At 33.3% G+C, this 21,816-nt stretch overlaps 1 protein-coding gene across 4 annotated transcripts; it reads left to right on the forward strand.

Moving 5' to 3' along the window:
- The first annotated feature begins 8,183 nt into the window (after nt 1–8,183).
- Nucleotides 8,184–17,051, forward strand: LOC132295028 (uncharacterized). Of its 4 annotated transcripts, none has more exons than XM_059793098.1 (6): nt 8,184–8,503; nt 12,578–12,773; nt 12,858–13,096; nt 13,200–13,404; nt 13,700–13,834; nt 16,377–17,051. In XM_059793098.1, the coding sequence occupies exons 4-6, from the start codon at nt 13,330–13,332 to the stop codon at nt 16,887–16,889; spliced, it is 723 nt and encodes a 240-aa protein (XP_059649081.1). In that variant the 5' UTR covers nt 8,184–8,503; nt 12,578–12,773; nt 12,858–13,096; nt 13,200–13,329; the 3' UTR covers nt 16,890–17,051. The 4 variants fall into 4 exon arrangements, 3 of the variants coding, with proteins under 3 accessions (XP_059649081.1, XP_059649082.1, XP_059649080.1); XM_059793099.1 differs by having other exon boundaries at nt 13,203–13,404; XR_009478285.1 differs by lacking the exon at nt 13,200–13,404.
- The last annotated feature ends 4,765 nt before the right edge of the window (nt 17,052–21,816 follow it).

Raw genomic sequence — 21,816 nt, forward strand, 5'->3', positions numbered from 1 at the left:
AGATCAGATAGAGAGAATCTTAGGGATTAACTTTATCACGAATTTCGTATTATGGTCAACCGTTCAACCTTGGGATTTCAACAATTTATATATCATATGAATTAAATTCAATAACATTCGTTTAATTCGGTTTTAAAGAAAGATATTTCATGAATTTCAACTAACATTAATTTATCTTCAGTTAGTACGAATTATCTACCTACCTAATTCTAACTAATGTTATAGTATAAGTCGTCTTCCCTAGGGATAATCTATGAAAACATTCATTCATGAAAAAACATTGGAACACCATTGCGTGATATCTATTCTTAATGTCGAGAAGCCCTTATGCCGCCATCTCGTACATTATGAATAGGTTAAGAATAATTAAAGAATAATTAAATCTAAGACAATGTATTAATTATTCAAAAATTATTATTTCATTAAAACACCAATTGATATTACTCGATTGCTCATAATCATGTAATCAATTCCCAAAGTTAGAACAATCAAACCATAATACTCAGATCGGGTTACATTTATGCCCTAAGAGAGGAATTAGCTACTCATGACGACGCAAGATATCATCTGTGTTGTTATGGTTTTCATCATCATGGACTACACTTCTATTCTTAGGATCTTCACCTTCAAAACTATAGAAAACCCTACTAGCTGCCACTAGATCTAGAGTAGAAAACTAAGATAAAACCTAAGAGAATTCAGACCCTCTTTTTCTGTGTCTTGTGCCTCATTTTATAGAAGAATTGACTTCTAATATGGCTTGAGTGGGCTTTAGGTCTTCTGGGATCATTTGGGCCCGTCTAAAATGAAATATGACATAATTAGAACAAATCCCACAACTTAAAGTTCTGATTTATCATCAATGGCTCGAGCCTAGAAGCGCTCGAGCTATTTATGTAATGGCTCGAGCTATTTGGAAAGGTGCTCGAGCCCTAACTTCTATACTTAGCTAAATTTCTTCAAATCTTTTCCGAAACATATTTTTTTTTATCAACATTTAGAATATTTTTTAGAATTTTCTTTAACAGTGCTCGATCCCTCCTCCTTCATGGTGCTCGAGCCTTGGGTCTCCGGCTCAAGCTTTTTGGCAAAAGCTCGAGCTATTTGACTTTGGCTCAAGCTCTTTGATCTTGGCTTAAGGCCTTAGCAACATGGACTTTCTGAAGCAACTTTTCATATTCCGACGCACATTCTACTGGAATTTTTTGGCAAAAGCTCGAGCACCTTGAGGTTCAGCTTAAGCCCTAGGATCTCAGTTCGAGCTATTATGCCTTAGTGGAATTTCTTGCTTCTTGTTGTTGTGCTCGAGCCAATGGACTTAGGCTCGAGCTGTGGCACTTGAAATTCTCCAAAATTCACCATTTTGACTCTAGGCTTACTTCAGATGATCGGCAACGACTCTGTAAGCTTTAATATCAATTTTTTCATCTTAAAGTCCCGGTTTTAACCGTTTCTTTGGAAAAGTTCCTACAAACACAAAATAAACATAAATCAGTCTATTAATGGGTAGAAGTATCACTTTAGGTCCTAACATACGTATATTTAGCGGCTCAAATATGCAATATTCAACGCTTATCACACCCCCAAACCTACTTATTGCTAGTCTCTTAGCAATACAGAACTAAAAAAGTCGTTTTCGTGGGAATTATAGTTGCATTTAGCTTATGCAACAAGCCTTTAAACCCCTAGGTTACCCATAGTGCACGAGTTATAGTCTTGTGAGCATTTCCTGTGATGGTACCCACAAACACCTCAAACAGTGCCTTACTTGCACAATAAGCTCATTCAAACCTATTTTCACATCATAATGTCCCAGCAATGCATCAATCAGTCAAATATAACAAGTATAACAAACTATATTAATTAGGAAAAAAATTCAAACTTTTAACCTCAAATCAATAACTATGGTCCCCACATGTTAGTTTAGTCACTTATTCAACAATCTCAATTCCCAAAATCCTTTTTATAAGTGAACCTACAATGTTAAACATGTAGTTTACTATCCATACTCATATCTATTCCATGTTATTCCTCAATTCACAAGTAAACTTTTCAAATTCTAATCCCCAAGGTATTTTTCTTTTTTTCACAGGTATGCTTACTTTTCTTCATCACATTTTTTTTTTTTTTTTTTTAAACAGGGTACTTTGTGCAATGCTCGAGTCTCTTAAGCTATCTAAATCTTCAGCCAATGACTCCTAAACTAGATGGTTTTAGGGCATTAGATGTTAATCTAAGTTATAGACTCAAACTTGACCCTTTATTTATTTATTTTTTCATTTATCTCTTTCATATTGTTGAAACAGCTCTTTTTTGCAACATACCAATTTTTTATCTTTTTATTTTGTTTTATACCTTAGTTCTCAAAATAATCAAATTCACCTGTTCATCTCAGTTTAGCACAAAACAGAACAAGACTTCAAGTTTATACCCCATAGAATGCATGTAAGTGTGAACATGTGCAAAGTGAAGTATTCTAGAGATCAAAATCATCAAATAGTAATTATCCAAACAAAATGGACCACAGGCCACCAACTGATTTAAAAAAATTTCAAAAATTCCCATTTAACATGAATTTGACATACAAGCCATCTTTAAACAACATCATACTACATATAGAAATCATGACATAGCAACAAACTCAAACTCATGCTTAAATAGTTAAAACACATCCACTTGTGCATATCATATCATATTTTCAGCAAAAATTAAAAGGTCACTGCCTTACCCCCAAACTTAGTGTGCATATTATCCTCAATGTGTGAAAATAAAGTAGAGTGAGAAAGATATTACCATACTACACCGAACCAGCAAAGATTTACAAGTTGAAGCTTAAAAGGGCAAAATAGAAAAATCACCCCCAATCTTGGTCCTTAGTATCTGGCAAAATAATCGCACTCCAACACACATCAGAGTATCAAGTATATAGAGTAAAACAGATATATATCATCAATAATAAGCAAATATGGTAATAATATCAATAAAAGGGAAAAATAGGCAAAAAATATGTATATATATGATCAATATTAGTACAATACTTCAAATAAAAGACTTAGTGTAAAAATACAGAATATGAAATAAATAAAACAAAAATACTGCCCTAGTCAACAAAAGTCTGCCTATACATCAAAAATGAAACAAAAATAGCCCTAGTCAGCTAATCTGCGAGTAGAGGAACATCAGTAGAGGTAGAAGCAGTGTGGCGTAAGAGTTCGTCCAATTTTGTACATAATCAATATAGAAGAAGTTTACCCAAAACAGAAAGCCAAAACATACCAGGATTGAGAGTTACCAAAAAGGTCTGAAAAACTTGAACCAGTTCAGGAGGGGCTTAACCGGTTTAAGTTAGCCAGAAGGAATTTTGAAAACCAACCTTTAATACTTGAATCAGTTCAAGTTGGCCAAACTTAAACTTCATAAATATGCCTTCAAAAGTTGAACTAGTTCATAAAAACTTAAACCGGTTCAAGTTAAGTAAAATGAAATTTTTTTCCAAAAACCTAATTTTGAACTACCCAAGTGTCCTCACACACTCACTTACCTTCCTAAAGCGTTGTTCTCATCATTATCGAGTGTATCGAAGTATGAACATGATCACTTCTTTAATTCCGCTTCCGATCTTGAGTCTTGACAAATTAAACCACAAATTTACAACTCGATATCGGACTCATTTTGACAACGAAATTTGTCAAAATTCAAATTTAAATTTCAGAAATATATATAACTCTTAGAAAGCTAACAGAGCCCTTTGAGTAGGGTTGAAATGGTAAGAACTTGCATGTGAGAGGGTCATTTTTGCTCTCCATGGTCACTTAAGTCAGATAAGGCAATGATTACATGCCTATACAACCATAACAACGTAAATATTTGCTTATCTTTGTGAAGCTTGGCCTGTGCTAGTTTAGCTGCCAATTGGGCCTTCAACTATTTTGGCACCCCTATTACTATCATCGGTCATTAGGATGTTTGAAAGAACTATTGTATATTTTGTTTTTCTCTTTAAACCGGTCATTTTCGTAATACATAAGTCATTAATCCCACATCAGATAATTGTAACCAAAAATAAAATAAAATTAGAGAGTAGAAAAGAAGAGCTAGTACATTAAAAAAGTGTTGGATTTTAATACAATAATTCAAATGTAAAAACCAAGAATACTTTAATAATTAAAGAGGAGATTTAGCCATCATAACTGATTGATTAAGTCGTATAACACCTTTAGATTTTAGAGAAGATCTTAGAAACCTTTAAGAATTTCCTTAGCCATTTGAGTGTCCTGCAAAACATTAGAGTACGCTACTCCCTTTCTGAGAGTTGTCGATAGATGGGGCTAAACAGGATTATGAAACCTTTTTACATATAAGAACGTACAATAGGGGGGAAACTTAGTGATAAGCGCTGAAAAGTGCGCATTTCCCATCATGGAAACTTAGTGATGAGCGTTGAAAAGTGCGCATTTAAACCCCTTAAGCGAGGGTATTTTAGTCCATTCTTCTATCTTATTTTCCCATTTTAGTCTAATTTCATGTTTTTGTCTATTTAAGGTCAATAAAGTTAAAACGGGCTAAAAATGGATTCTTAAGGTCTTTTTGGAGTCAAATTAAGTCTTAGTGAGAATCTGGAGCAAAAAGAAGGCTGATGCTGAAAATTGCAAAGTGAGATCGATCGAAGAAAAGTGAGATCGATCGAACTGTTCGCGAAAGTTATTAAAAAGCAAATCTAAAGCTCATTTCAACCCAACTCGGGCTGTGCTTGAAAGAGGAGATCCTAGGGCCGAGTTCTCACATTCTTGGGCTCTAAAAGCCTTGTATATAAGAGGGATTCAACCATTTTTGTAGGTAGATCCATATTTTTACATTATAATTTCTATATTGTTATAGCTTTCTCTCTCTACAAAGTTAGAGATTAGGGTTAAAAGAAAAGAGGGAAGTGGAGGCACATCTCAAAAACCCATCTTTAGATCCACATATTCTCTCTCTCTAGAGCTTCAAAGAAGAAAAAGAAGAAAAGGAAGAAGAAGATGGAGCCATGTTTAGAGCTTGTCCTTGAGGGTTTCATGACCACATCCACCTCCTCCATGATTGGCTAGATCTACACTTAGGGCTTGGATGAGCCCTAAGTCTTGTGTAATCTAAACCTTTGTATTTCTATTTTTGGGAATTTATGTATATATTGTTGTGATTAGTGCTTAGCCTTGTGATTGTTGATTTAATTCTTCCTTATGATTCTCTATTTTAATTATATGTTGTCTTATGTGTGATTATTTGAGAATTGATCTTTACACTAGATTCTCTATGTTAGTTGCATGTTTATATGTGATTAATTAAGGATTTAGTGATGGCTAAGCATGGGTTTTCATTGAATGGGTTTGTCAATTAATTTGATGGATTATACTTATACTTGATGGGTTGTTTTTACAATTTAATTCATGTTTGTAGGTAGGTAGACAATCTATACTTGATTTGATATTCCATGACTTATTATTGCAAATTCCATGATTCTCTAGATTGATGTGTGCTATAATTGTGACTAGTTTGATAGGTCATGCTTAGATTTGATGGGTTATTCTATACTTAGTTTATTTGTTGGTTAGGTAGACAATTCATACATGAATTTGATGGTCCATGTTTAATATTGCAATTGGTAGTCGCATTTTGTTCATAATAATGTATTCCCTATTAATGGAAAACAAGTGGTTGATTGTATGAGCTTAGTGGTGATTCTAACACCCTAAGACCTCTCTTCATATCTCTTAAATCTCTATCTCAAATTAGTTTATTTTAATTGCATTTTAATTTGTTTGCATCTTAGTGTAATCAAACAATCAATCTCTCATTCGCAATCTTGTGATCCACTGGAGTCGAAGTTAAATTACAGCACGTATAATCCTTTGGGACGATCTCTACTCACTCTTGCTACGTCAGTAGTAGTGGTGGTTGTTGTTTTTATAAATTTAAACTTGACCTAAAAGGCTTTTCTTGAACCGCACATTCACTACATTATTTTGGCGTATACAAACGGCCTCGTCAGATTTTGGCGCCGTTGCCTGGGATTTGGCAACGCTGTATTTTTGGAAACAATTAGTAATTAGTACTCTTTTGATCGTGATTTTACTTTATTTTATTTTAAATTACTTATTGTGTTTGTTCTTGATTGGCTAGGTGAATTGAGCAAAGGAAGTTAAGCAAAGGAGAATTGAAAAGCAAGGAGCTAAGCTAAGTATAAAAAGGCTAAAATCTAAAAAAAAAATTTGCAAGGCATAGCAAAGCTTGAAAATTAAGAACTAAATTGAAGTTACTTAAGAACCATTTGTGAGCTCTTCCTAACTCAATCTCTAGTTAAATCGTCGGCCCGCGTAGAGATGTGTTTTTACTTTCCTAGATAGATCGTGAGCCCGCGTAGAGGCAATTTATTTATTTTTTTTACATATTGTTGAAAGCATGGGAGTATGGGATCAATGTATGTGGAGGATGTTTGTTGATTATTGATTTGTTGCGGAGGAGAAGTGATTGCCACTTGCTTGTTTCTTATTTTAGTTTTGTTTGTGCATGCATGGTCGTAGGTCATTAAATCCTACTCTTATCCTTCCTAATTTGAATCTTGAATCCATTGTTCGTAATCTAAGGGGAAGGGATAGCTTTCATTACTCCATTTTCCAATGGAGGACTATGTGGAGGACCTTGGTCACATAGACCAATAAGGTATCCTCCATCTTAATGTGCATCATGACAATATTCAAGTACCATTAGGCATGCCAAGACCTTTCATTCCACAATAAGGCTAAGTTCCAATGGGAATACCTCGGCCAATTTTTGCTCCACAACCCCCATTATGTAAGGCAACCAAAGTGTTTGTGTAGCACCGCCAGTTGTGAATTCTCCCATTGCTTTGCGTGTTCATTATGTGCCTAATGAATATAATGCACCTACATGCATTCAATTGCCCCAATTTAAAGCACATCACTATGAGATTAAACCACAGACTATTCAACTGCTTCTCAACTATCATGGACTTCCAAGTAAAGAACCTTACAAGCATTTGGATGAGTTTCTTGAAATGTGTTCCACCGTGAAATACACGGACATGTCAAAAGAAGTGTTAAGGACAAGACAAAATTTTGGTTCAACAATCTTGGGGCTTTTTCGATAACTTCTTGGGCAGAAATGCAACAAGAGTTCTTGAAAAAGTACTATCCGGTATCAAAGACCAATGGTATGAGAACTTCCATTCGTGAATTTTCTCAAGAGGAAGGGGAATTGTTTCATGAGGTATGGGAAAGATTTAATGACTTGCTTAGGAAGTGTCAACATCATGACATTCTTAAATGGCAATTAGTCCAATACTACTTTGAAAGTTTGCCGAATAATCAAAAAAGAATGGTTGATGCATCCATGGGTGGTTCTTATCTTGATAAACATGAAAATGATGTTTGGCAACTGTATAAAAGCATGAGTGAGAACTCGATGCATAAATCTTTATCCTCTAAAAATGGTAGAAATCTAGGTGGAAGGAAAAATGTCGGCTTATATCAAGTTTACAGTTCCAATGACATAGCCGCCGAGGTGAAATCTTTATCTCAAAGGTTTGATCAATTTTTGATCAACCAAAATTCGGCAAATCAAGTACCTTCCTCCCCTAATCATGTTCATCATGCATCTAATGAATCTTACATGACTTGTTCTAGTGTCTTACATTCTACTTCCAATTGTCCCCATAGACATGTGCAAAGTGAGAACCATGAACAAACAAATGTCGTTTTTGTCAACCAAGGGAATAATCCCTATGGCTCACACTATAATATAAAACTTTATTTTTTGGCACAGTCTTAGGACCGTCCCTAAAACCTTATTTTTTGGCACAGTCTTAGGACCGTCCCTAAAACTTTATTTTTTGGCACAGTCTTAGGACCGTCCCTAAAACCTTAATTTTTGGCACAGTCTCAAAAACTATCCCTAAAACCTTAACTAGCCCGTCCCTAAAACCTTATTTTTTGGCACAGTCTAAAGACTGTCCCTAAAACCTTAACTAGCCCGTCCCCAATTCCCCAAAAAAAATTAGTGCAACAACATTTGGCGCTTCAATTTTTTGTTTAGCGCTACAAAAATATAACATATAAAATAATTTTATTTTACAAAATATTAAAGAGGGGCATAAACTACGTCGTTTAATCATATATATCATTACATCCATATACCTAGTCTTCAGTTCTGAACGCTCAAGCCCTCACACCTCTTCCACCGTCTTCCATCCTCTTCCGCCCTTTTCCATCGTTGCTGAAGACAGAGGCTCTTCCACCCTCTTCCACCGTCGCAGAAGACAGAGGTTCTTAATCAAACATTCTTTGGGCTTCAATCTTCACCGAATCACAAGATTTAATCTTCACCAAATCTGGAGGCGGCTTGTGGTCTGAGTCTGAATCGCTGTAGGAAATACAGGTTTGCAGAAGCGATTCTTTGTTGTTTCGAAGAGAATCTCGAGCTTGGAGGAGGCTATCAGAATCAGAAGGTACTATTGTGATGGAACTTTATAAACCCTTATATATTCTGTTATGTGTTCCTTCAGTCTCTAATGTTATTTCGTTGATATCATGTATGATAATGTATCTATGTTTGTGGTTTTGATATCGTAATTGGTCTTGATTTTTAGGGTTTTTGATTTCTGTAAATCTTTGTGTTTTTGCTTGATCTGATGGTCGATGTAGTTTGGGATTACACATTCTTTATCTTGTTGTTAAGATTTATTACTATTTAGGTTATGCTTTTGATTGTTATTAAGATATCTTTACCGAGTTTTTTGAACTGAAAATTTATAGAACTCTGTTCCCTTTATTCTTTAGTTTGATATTTTACTGATTACTTCAATCTTGATGTGGGTAATTTACGGTTCTTTGGTGTGGGGAGTTGTAATTGCTGTTCTCAACTGCATTAATCAAATGTTTTCAAGTTAATTTAACTAGGAGCTGAATGATTGACTATTTATCATGTTCATTTATTCAATTTGGTTTGATTATAATTTCTAACATTTGAAGCAATCCTGATTATTTAATTATACTGACACTTCTCATTCCCCCCTTTTCTTTGGCTTGTGTTATTCTCAATATGTGAACATTTGTTTTATCATGTTCATTTGTTCAATTTTGTTGAACAACAAAGATATTTACCTGTTTGGGCAGATAACATAATATATTGGAAGTGGTTTGATTGAGTCCTTACTCATATATTTTCTAAGCACATAGATGATAGTTTATGATTTCTTAATCTAGTTAGGGTATAATCTGGATTTTAATGAATCAAATCTGGTTGTATGTTTTGATGCAGTAGTGAAATCATTAATTAAACCAATGAAAAAATAAAAAAAATTCCTTAGTCAAGTGTTTTTTTCTTGAGATATAGTTGAAATAGGTTTTCTGTTTGTTCTTATGTTTTATTGTTTCGTACTTTTTGAATGGTGTGATCTGGTTGATTTGGCTGCAAATTTTCATGATAATTTAGGTCTTTATTTAGATTCAGTTGTTTGGGAAGATGCAATATCATTTTTCCAACTGTTTAAATAAGTTTATTGTTAATTTCTTCAGTTGGAGGCTTGGAGCTGAATTGTGCATTTTCTTATGCAAGCCTTATAATCCAAAGTATTGCCTTCTTAAATATTATTTAACACTAGAGACACATTATCTATGACTGCATTCACAATTTCTCTATATCGCACATGTATTACTATGAAACAGACATAAAAGCATCCAATTTGACAGCAAAAGTGGCATCTTCCTATCATAACCTATGTAGCTCTTTAGCAGTATTAGGGTGTAATTATACATTTTTAATATATATATATATATATATATATATTAGTAGAGGTGACCTAATGGTAAAGTTGCTGCTCCATTGTAATCTTGAAGTTGGGGTTCACAATCTAAAAATCTATCTAGTAGAGATGTATAGCTAACCCTCTTCAAACCCTTCAATAACAAGAGGCCGTGTCACGCAAGGGCGGATTCAGGAATTGTCAGTGGAGTGGGTTAAAATTAAACATAAATTTAAAAACACAATTTCTTAAGCAAATTTTTTTATAAAATAATCTAGATAAATATTTGAATTCAAATATTACAAAATATTTATCTAAGTTGTGCTCGATGAGTCTTTAAAGACTCGAATTTGTCGATAATAGACTCCAAGTCAAATTTTCAAACATGGTAATTCATCTATCATCGTGCTATGTTTTAACACGTTTCATATTTGGTTTTTTTGGTTTTAAAGATTGAATTATTGTAATTTTTGTTTGTGGTTTTATTTTATAATTTTTTTTTAGTTTTAAAGATTGAATTATTGTAATTTTTGTTTGTGGTTTTATTTTATAAATTAATTTGAAATTCTAACACTTACCCATCTATATTTGTTTTATCTAAATCTGTAGTAAGTTAGTAACCTTTGATTTGTGAATTATTGGATTTAGATGTTTTCTTTTATATTAATACTCCTTGTCTACTAGAGATCAAAATCATCAAATTTTCATAGTTTATAATGCCATAGATTTTTTTGTTTATTTGTTGAATACTTTCTAGATAAACACATGAGCTCTGTTTATTTTTCATGATGATTTGAAAGTGTTGACATTAAGAATTTATGCTATATATATAATTTCAGAACTGCCTCTACAACAATTTTATCTCAAAATATGTTTTACTTCATATCCTAATACATATCCTTAATAGGGCTTGTTAGGCTGGGGTCTTTATTTTAATATTGTGACTTAGTTGACTTGGGCTTATTTGGGTGGGTTAATATTAATAATTTTTTTTTTTTTGGGTTGGGCTAAAAATACCCATAGTAATAAAAAATAAAAAATAAATTTTGGGGTGGGTTGGAGCCCAGCCCAACCCTACGCTGGATCCACCAGTGCGCCGTGTACTATTCTAACCTTGTGTACATTTATTTTCTTGTATAACTGTGTATATGTATATAGATTATCCCAATAAGCAATCTTTAACCTTGTCTGCCCTTGTTAGGTCTCCTTTGTAATAATTGTTACATATATATACAATTTACCTTTTGAAAATTCTCAAGCCTAAGGGATGGAAACCTAACTTTGACTCTAGAAGGACAGGGCCACCCACGTGTTGACAATATCCTTGGAGTTCCATCAGGCAATAAAGATATTAAGAGTTTGAGTTTTAATTGAATATATATATATTGGAGGATTATTGAAGAATTAATGACCTGTAGCCTAGGTGAATAACTTTATATTATTTAATTCTATTTTTTAATTTGAGAGCAGCTGAATGATTGAGGTACATCAGTCTTCAGATCTCTATAGAGTAGAAATGTGACAAACACTTTTATGTCTATTTGGTCCCAGTATAAGCTTATCTAATGCTTTCATGGTCATGATTAAATAGGAAAAAAAGACTGCTATTCATAACCTTGGATTCCTTTAAATCTAATCCTCCATTAACACAAAAACAAATCACACTAGTTAAATTTAAACTTTATCCTGCCTTTTTTTTTAATTTATATTTATTATTAATAATTAGACCAAACAAAAGTTAAGGTAATCATCAAAAAATAATTTATAATATTGTCCAAGTGTTGGTTGTGACCCCAGAGACTTGCTTTATCATTAATTGTGTGCTAATAAACCTAATTTGAACAATTAAATAGTGAGGAAGAATTTTTTTTTTTTTTGTAAGCTGAAGCAAACTCACCTCCTCCACTTAGGAGGCTTAAACTCCCCACCTCTCATTTGGGGAACTTGGTTTGTACGAGCTGGACCATTGTTCATTTAGTTAGTGAGCAAGCTTAATATTACATATTGCTTCTAGCGTTGAAATTGTAATGTATAATTCTCGTTAGAATAAACCTTTTAGTCCAAACCAAAGTGTTCATTAGCTTGAGTATAAATAATGTTATCTGATCCTATTTTTCTAGTAATTTATATTGTCGTGAATAAATTAAATGTGAATCCCATTCATTTTATGAAAAGGATAAAAAATCATTTCCCTATTTAAAAAACAATTTAAAAATCATATTCTATGTTATTTTATGCGAATCATAAGTACCGTGTTAATCCCCATCCAGGCCTCAAATTAAGGCGATTTCAATTTTAGATAAATGGCCTGGTCAAATTTTTCTGAAAGAAAAGGAAATATATATATATATATATATATATATATATATATATATATATAAATATATATATAAATGTAGTGACTAGCTTTATGGTTTCATAATGAGATTTTACTCAAAAAGTTTGCTTTTTGTAAAGCATTTGCACACATTGTTACTCAAACTGGAAACATTGTTTTCTGAAAAATACAATTATGTCCTGCTTTGAAATTTTATTAACCATATATAAAAGAGATTATATCATCTAAGTTGATGTCTTTAGTTTCTTTGAAAAATCAAATTTATGAGTATTAAGATATATATATATATTTTACAAGGTACGACTTCTCTCAGGTTTATGAGCCTCTAATTATTGAATTTTTTATTCAATGGAATTATGTAAATATGAAATGATGACTTAGAATATATTCTGCATATGCTTGTTTATTTTGATTTAATTTCACTTGATTCTTCATATCAGCTTGTAAACTAAACTATGGACACCTCCGAGGAACCAATGCGTAGAGTTTTAAGGTCCCGTAGGGCTGAAACTGAGCGACCATCTACAAGTTCACCTGCTACACAACCGAGTGGATCAGGTGATGATAGGAATTCAACAAATGAAAGAATGGAAGGTAATGGTAGTTATGAGTAGATGGGGCCACAACCAAGTGGAGGTAATTATGCTTCATCATTAATTAACCATAAGCTCTTTTGTAAAATGTCTACGTTTTAATTAAGATGATAAAGTTGTTTTTCAGGTCCGATACGAAAAGGGCGTGGAAGAGCCAAAAATGAAGCCTTGCACAAACTTAAGGAAAACAACTGCCCGGTTCCAGTAGAATTTGGAGAGGGTTATATTAAACTTGTTGGTTTAAATAACAAATTATGGACGGTTGAGGTTGGCATTAATACACGAGATACCGAAGCCCTTCTAAAGTATAAAACGTGAAGGGATGTTTCAGATTTTGAGAAAGAGGTCTACTATGACCATTTGAAGGTAATGATAACCATCATTTAATGTTTGTTTATTAAAAATAAATCAGAGGTTACTGGTCCAATTGGTTACGAATTATAGCTTACATTAATTTTACATTATAAAGAAGGTCTTTGGAGTGGATGCATATGCGAATGACATTGATTTTAAGCGAGTAAATAAGGGAATTTCCAGTGCATTGAGGAAATATAGATATAAATTGAAGTGTCATTTTGAAGAGCATCTTCTGATTGAGAATGCATGCCGCCATCCTTACAATGGTATTGGTCATGCTGTTTGGCAAAAATTGTGTGATACGTGGATGTCACCAGGTTCAATTTCTTAACTACTTGTTTTTTACTATTTAATATAATAACTTCATTCACTAGCTATTTAGGTTTCCTAACTTATAATATTGTTTGAATTACTACCTAGAAAATAAGTGAAAAAAACAAAGAAAATCGTTCCAAGAATGAGGTTCCACATTATTCTGGATCAATGTCCTTTGTCAGATGTTACGATGCTTATGTGCGTAATATATAAAACAATAATTATAAATTTTTTATTTTATAATCTACGTTCTAAACTATATATTTGTCTAATAATCACTATTACTTTGTACTGCAGGTCAAACTCAAAGAAAGGCAGAGCCAAGAAGATGAGGACAGTGAAAGGGATGAGGATCCTGCTATTCGTTTGTACAAGGACACACATTTTAAGGAACAAGGTGGATGGGCACACGAGAAAGCTAAGAGAAATTTTGTAAGTTAACTATAAACTAGCATGTTGGATTATGAAATTTGGATCTCATAATTTTTTTGCGGTTTATAGGGGTCACATGCCTTTAAGTGATCAATTTTGCGGTTTATAGGGGATCACATGCCTTTAAGTGACCATTCTTGATTTTTTGTGCACAAATGGAGGTGGGGAATTGTTGCGGATGAAGTGTGGTTTTCATTTATTGCATTTTATGTTTAAAAAATAAAAAATATATATAATGAAAATAATTTTTTGAAATGTTAGGGCCATGTGACAAAGAGGGTACTTGGTACATTCTGTTCATATTTTCCATTACTGGTGTTTAGGTTTGACAGATTTTTCTTGGTCATATGAATATTTGATGACAGGGTATAGATGTGACTAGAGACCTATACATCCATCATGGACATGTGCTCACAAAGGCAAAATTAATCAATCATTGAAGAAAGAGGAAAGAATATACTTAAAAATATTTTTAGTAGGCACCTGTATGTTCCTAGGAAACATGATTGATACCAAAACAATATATTGCTAAAGATTAATATATATATATATATATATATATATATTCCTAGAAAGAGGAAAGAATATACTTAAAAATAAAATTGCTAAAGATTAATATATATATATATATATATATATATATATATATTCCACCTTTCCTAGAAAAATCACTGAACTCAGAAACAATCAAGTTTGCTACTAATGGTACGTTTTGATTCCTTCTCAACAAACCCATAATCTATATGTCGGACACAAATCCATCAAAATTAATGAGTCCATAAGTTTGATTGATTGCATTAGGCTAAATTGCAACCATCAAATTTTTTGGCTACCACTTTTCCACAAATTTGATACAGCCTGCAAAACATTGAAACTTTGAAACTAGCAAATTATATATACCAGCAAAGAAATGAGAAGAAGGAAAGGAAAAGAATGGAAAAAGCATTTCTTCCTAATCACATTTGATGTTTCAGAATCCATTTCTGTCACCAAGAAGGTTGATCAAAATCATTGGAGTGAAGTACCTTTCACTATTAATCCTCCCTTTACAAAAGGTGATGGAACAGAGAAAGGGCATGAAAAAGAATATCTTCTAACCATTAAATTCACTCATTTATTTCCTTCTATTAATGGAAGATGTAACTTCCAGCAACCCAATTGAAATCAGTGAGGCTGTAATTGAGATATATAGACATTATTGGGTAGTTGAAAGGCTTTTAATTGGCATTTTTGCATAGAAAACGACTGGCTTGAAAGGAAGGTAGAGATTGTAAAAATAAAGATATACCCAAAATGAGCACAAATCCAAAGTATCCAAAACCAACAACACTTTATGAAAATAAAAAAACAGGTAACTGAAAAGAATCAAAGAGTTTGCTCACTTGAGAATTCAAGCTTACCCATTAAGAAAGGGCTATTAAAAGTTTTAATAAAATAGAATAAAATTAATTTCCGAAAGAAAAAAAAAAAAAAAAAAGAGAATAAAATTAAGGAGTAATAAGTTTTGTATGCATCATAAGTTACCTCCTATATTGAGACCAATGAACTTCAGAAATTGCACAACCTTTTTTTTTGCTCTCTCTTTGATGATTTTGGTTTAAGAAGAATGAAATGCAGAGAGAGAGGAAAAGGAGTATTAAATAGGACCGTTTGTGGACTAGAGTAATAAGACATCAAAGTTGTATTTGTTAGATGCAGAGAACACTGATATATTTAATGAAGGAACAACCAATCAGTTTTAGGCTTTTAGCTACAAAATCATTACTATGGCGTTATTCACGCCGCATATTTCGGAGCTTCTGAGGATGTTTTTGGAGGGAAACAGATTCGATATTACTGCAAATTATTTCGGACCCACAACCCACAGTAAAAGTATTATTTATTTATTTTTTTGTTAGGGATGATAGTGTCGGATTTCTTAAAACACTCGGTATTGTCGGACAACATGCAATCCGCATTCCATATACACGGAATTTTTTTGTAGAGCAAACATATAACTTATATAAGAAGCTACGCATTTGAGGATTAATGCAAAAAAAGTGAACAACATTTTATATGTGGGTAAAATGAATCAAGTTGTTGCACCTCAGTTCCTAGGTTGGTTAGGAAACCAAATTTTATATAAAAGAAAAATTATATTCTTTTTAAGTTCATTTATTAATAAATTCTACAAGGTTTACCACATTTTGTCATATTTTTTAATCTATGTTATATTTGAGTTTGTGAGTTTGTGATTTTTTTTTATCTTGATTTGATGTTTTACAAAAAGTTTATATTTTGTTTGTACATAATTTTTTATTTACCAAATTCTGGTTGTGGAAGTTTCTTTTGATATCGTTTATTGGCATCTAATAGCTCTATTATATGTTAATTTGTTTGGTTTGTGTTATTGCAGTTTGTCCAAACTCATCCTTCCATTTTGAAAATAAGCATTTCAATAAGCATTTTTTTTCTCTCTATTGAGATTAGTATTCTAGCTTATACATGATTTATTCCTATGCCATATTCTTTCAATTTGATAGCGAACTTAAATATTTTGTAGGATGCAATGAAAGAAAAGACTGCACAAAATTCTCAAAATTCTGATGGTACGAGTCCAACCATAAATGATATTGAGATAGTGCAAAACCAACTAGGCATAAGGAATGGATATTGCCGTGGATTCAGACATGGTTTCGTGGCTCCAAAGCGTCAAGTGCCTCCTCATCATGTGATGAGGCTTCTAGGAAAATGGCCGAAATTGCAGAATAAAGAAATGTACAAATGGCGGAAAAGATGGATAAACTTGAGAAGATGCTTGAGCAGTACCAACAATAGCCGCCACCATGGTTCCTCCAATATCAGCAGCCGCCACTATGGTTCCTCCAATTTCAACAGCAACAGCAGCAGTCACCACCATGGTTCCACCAATAACAGTCTCCATCAAATTCCCAACAGCAGCAAACCGCACCAAACTGGCATCAACAGCCACCGCAACCTCCAGCAAACTCTCATTTTCAGTAGCCGCCACCAACAACAAGGTGGTACCAGCAAGCACCACCACAACCACCAATAGAATGAATAATAGATCTTGAAGAGGATGGAACAATTTTTTGTGCTACCACATGGTTTTAGTTTTTGTTTAGAAAACTGGAGATTTTATAGATCTTGAATATATATATTGTGTATTTATTTTGTTTTATGGTTAGTAATATATTTTTAAATGTTATTGTGGATCTATTTTTTTTTATGTTTTGCATGTATTTGGAATGGTTAAACTCACAAATCAAGCATACAAATATATATATATATATATTCATGCATTAGGGACAATCTACTTGTCCCTAATACAATAATTATAATGAAAAAAATGATGTATTAGGGACAGTCCGTCCGTCCTTAATACAATAATTATAATTTAAAAATCATGTATTAGGGACAGTCTGTCCGTCCCTAATATAATAATTATAATTTAAAAATAATGTATTAGGGACGGTTTGACCATCCCTAATACTATAGGTATTGGGGACAGTCCTTAAAACTGTCCCTAATTCATACCTCATTAGTCAAAAAGTTTTAGGGACGATGTTCTTTGGGACAGTATGGACTGTCCCTAAAGGTCAAAAGTATTTATCACGGTCAACCTTGACCGTCCCTAAAGCTCTTTTGGCACGCTACTTTTAGTGACGGACCAATTTGACTTTTAGGGACTGATTCCGGGCTTTTAGGGACAATTTCGACTGTCCATAAAACCCTAATTTCTTGTAGTGAATCCTAAGCGGAGGAACCATCCAAATTTCTCTTGGAAAAGCCAAGGGGAAACCCTCCCCATGTTGGTTTTCAAAATAAGTATGTTCCGCCTCCAATGCAAAGCTAAGGTTCCCAAGGTTATAGATCTTCTTGTCAATCATTACATGGAAATCAATTCTCAAATTCTCATTTTCCTAATCAATCATCGTATTCTTAAGAAAACTCAAGGAGACCCACTTTTGAGGAGAAAGTGTTGACCGCTTTGGGTACTTTGGAGGCAAACACTCAATTGCTTCATTCTCATTCCCAATCCATTGCTAAGCTAGAAACCCAAGTCGGGCAAATAGCTAGTACTTTGAATGCTAGAGAGAAAGGGAAGATGCCTCTAAATGCCCCACCAAAGCAACAATTTGTTGTAGAGTCAAATTCCTCATCGGAAGGTCACACAATTGAGCATGTCAATGCGGTGACAACCTTGAGAAGTGGGAAAATTGTTGATAACCAAGTTGGAATCCACAATGAAGAGAGTAAATGTTGCAACCAAAAGTTGACACCCGTCCCGTTTCATATTTTATTCCTCATTCATTGCATGTGCATGATCATCTTGTTGAGAAAGTTGTGAAAAATGATTTGAAAGATGAATTGAACAATGATTTGAAAAAGGATTTGAAAAATTCTTGTATTGAAAGTGATTCAACGAAAAATTTTGAAAAAGTTTTTGAGCCTAAAGCTTCATTTCCGGATGCCTTGAAAGGATCCATTTTTTTTGAAAAACAAAAAACCAAAGTGAATGAAATCATTGCAGTGTTTAAGCAAGTGAAGATCAATCTTCCGTTCTTAGATGCAATCAAACAAATTCCGGCTTATGCCAAGTTCTTGAAAGCTCTTTGCACCCAAAAGATAAAGAACAAAAGTCAAGCACTAAGGAAAGTGGTTTTAACCGAGCAAGTAAGCTCTATCTTGCAACACAACACTCTCCCAAAATTTAAAGACCCCGGTTCACCTACTACTTCTTGCATCATTGTTGACTATGTCATTAATCGGACTCTTTTAGATTAGGAGATAGTGTTAACCTTCTTCCATACTCGATATATGTCAAATTGGGCTTAGGAGACTTGAAACCGACGTCGGTAGTTTTGCAACTTGCAGACTGATCCATCAAAAAGCCCCGAGGTGTTATTGAGGATGTGTTGATTAAGATTGATAAGTTCTTCTTCCCCATTAATTTCGTTGTCATAGACACAGAACCGGTCCCAAACCCCAAGAGCCAAATTCCCGTTATCCTTGGCCGTTCTTTCTTGGCAACCACAAATGCCAACATCAATTGTAGGACAGAGATAATGAAAATATCATTTGGGTATATAAAAGTGAAGTTGAACATCTTTAATCCAACCCCGAGTTGAATAGACAAGCATGAAGAAGTATGTGTTATAGAAAAGTGTATTGAGAATGAACTTGATAAAATTGAGTCTTTACTTGATGTTGAACATTTCCATGGTTTGCTTCCCAAAAAGAGTTCAAAGAAAAATATGTGCAAACCAAGTGTTCCAAGGGCATGGAAGCCCAAAAATTACATAGACCAAGGACCGTCAATCTCTTTTGAGCCAAATCCAACAAGTTCTCTCGGAAACAATTTGTTGGGTGGGATTCAAAGTGCCTTTCACCCCGTTAAGGAGGGGATGCACAATAAGATTTTTGATCAGGGCTAAAAGAGCCTAACGTCTTGCTAGAGATGTTAAAGACTAGTGATTCGTAGAGTTTTCAACTCTATTCCTCTCCCATTTCTTTTTATCTTTCACTTCTTGCGGCGTCTAGATATGTTCCATTAAGCTTCATTGAAGATTTCATGCATGTTAGGCATAAACACTAGTATTCGTAGAGTTTCAAAGCTCTATTCCTCCCTCATTTCTTTTTATTCTTCATTCTTGTGTACATTCTTCCACTCTTTTTTTGTAATACCCCTAATTTTAAAAGGATAGTCCTTGTAATAACCCGGATTTTCACGGATAATTTTTTTCCGTTGTCTTTTCCTTTTTGGGTTCGGTTTTTCATCACTTGATGTCGTCTCGAGTGCTCTGGAATGATTTTCGAGACTTTTTTCCTTGAATTTACAACTTCCTTTGGGGATTGTGTCATTTCCATACTTTATTTTTCCGAACACTATTCACATTTTGTCTTTTTTTCGTTTATCCTTTTTCCTTTCACAACCTCACTTTTTGTACTCGGATTTGATTCCGGTTTTGCGTGCATTCATGATATTTGATTTCCATGATAGTGGTATTTTTACTTTTCTAGAAAAGCATGTTGATTGCTTACTTCCTTTATAAAGGGGCATTAATGCATACTTTAGTGTAATTCTTCTTAATTTGTGGGGTTTTAGTGTAATTAAATAAAGTAATTATTTTTCATCTTGGGAACCATTTTGCAATTAAATTTGGAAGATATTTTCAAAAAGGACCTTTTTGTAATTTTTGAAAAATGTGACAAGTGTCACACTCTCATTGGTCCACTTGTTGACATTTGTGTGGAAACACTTTGATGCATTGGATGATGACATTTGGAGGGTGAGGATTCACCCACTTGTTGGCCTAGGATTGGTGCACTTGTTGGTTTGGATGGTTGACAAGTGTAGGTATGGGATTAAGCCTAGAAAGGAGCCATGGATTGGTGACAAGTGCAGGTTCACAATTTAGTCTTGCAAAGATCTTTAGGCCACTTTGGGATTATGGTTTTAAAGGAGAGTTTTTGTGCAATTGACCATAAATGTGTGTGTTGACCATGGTATAGGATCACATAGTGAGTGGAGGATTTCTATTTCCTCTACTAACACATTTTCACATTTCATCTCTTTCTTCCTCACCACAAAACCCTAGCCTCCTGGATGAAGCTTGAAACTTTAGGCATTGACCTTGATCTTTGAGGCCCTTCCACTTACTTTAAACCATAAAGCTTGGAATACTTTTTGATCCCCTCATCCTCCTCTTCAAAACCCTTGAAGGATCTAGCCTAACTCCTAGTTTTGCTTTGGTATCTAGAGATTCAATTCTCTAGTGAGGTATAGATCTATTATTTTGAAGTATTTTTATGTCAATATTGAGTGTTTTACATGCATAGAAAAGAAGGACTTGTATTCTGCCCTTAAACTGTTTTAACTTGAAATAAATCTTGTCAAATTAAATATATAACATAAAAATATAATCAATTAGCTTCCATTTAGTTTTGGTTTCATGTAATTTGGATTTAAAATGAATTAGTTATGAATTTTTGAAGTTCCAAGCTAATTGTTGGAAATTTAAATATTTTCTTATCCGGTCCGGAAACGAATTTTTATATGGAGCTGTAGTACTTCAATTACCTAGAAATTTTTACTGGAACTTTTTCCATGAATTTTACACTACTCAGAATTTTTTCACGATTTTAGAGTATTTCTAAATTTTTTTAAAAATCCGAGACTACATGGCTGTCCATGTTTTTATTGCAGCTGGAAAACATATTTTTAGATGATTTATTTCACTAACCTTTTGACATTGGATTATGGCTTAAATTTTTAGTTTTACACTCTCATATGTTTACTTCCAAAATAAATTAGGTTTGCCCAATTTGGATGTCAAATGAATTTTTCATGAATTTTTAAAATTGGACGCTACAGGCTGAAAATGTGTTTTCTGGGCAGAATTTGTTTCAAAGTTGTGGGTCAAAACTGTTTCAATTGGGAAAATATTTTGTTAATCTAAATTGATATTATCAAATTGCAGTATTTAAGCTTTCATTGGGCTTTGGATTCATTCAATTTAGATTAGAATTGAATTTTTTATGAATTTCCCAAGTTGAAGGTAACAAGCTGAAAAATCTGTCTTGCGGACCAAAAATTTGGGGCGATTTCACTTCGGTGGTAATTGGGATTTTCATTCCAATTGAGGTAGGGGATATTTTAGGATTTTGTATGTGTTGTATGTGGTGTTTTTCATGATTATACAACTTGATTGCATGACTTGTATCAAATCTAAAAAATTAGTAATATTTAATTCTTTGTACAAGATTAAATTTACATGGATGTGCCTTGCATGAAATTGACTTGTAGCATGCTTTTAAATTAAGTTTAGGCATGTTGTTTAACATACTTAAATTTGAGAGCATTTGGATAAGTATGAAAATCTAGAGACTTTAATTAAAATGATTAATTGAAATCTATTTAATGGTTCCTTTAGCTTAATTAAGTTTTGACTTGCTATTTGAGATAACTAGGACTTGTA

Source organism: Cornus florida, unplaced genomic scaffold, assembly GCF_030987335.1.
Source record: "Cornus florida cultivar Cherokee Brave unplaced genomic scaffold, ASM3098733v1 CherokeeBrave_3.0.0_Hap2_Chr02, whole genome shotgun sequence".
Lineage (NCBI taxonomy): Eukaryota > Viridiplantae > Streptophyta > Magnoliopsida > Cornales > Cornaceae > Cornus > Cornus florida.

Coding starts and splice junctions, on each gene's coding strand:
- LOC132295028 (XM_059793097.1), top strand. CDS start 13,330: ATGCATGCCGCCATCCTTACAATGGTATTGGTCATGCTGTTTGGCAAA. Junction 13,405..13,699: donor TGATACGTGGATGTCACCAG/GTTCAATTTCTT, acceptor TTTGTACTGCAG/GTCAAACTCAAAGAAAGGCA. Junction 13,835..16,376: donor AGAAAGCTAAGAGAAATTTT/GTAAGTTAACTA, acceptor AATATTTTGTAG/GATGCAATGAAAGAAAAGAC.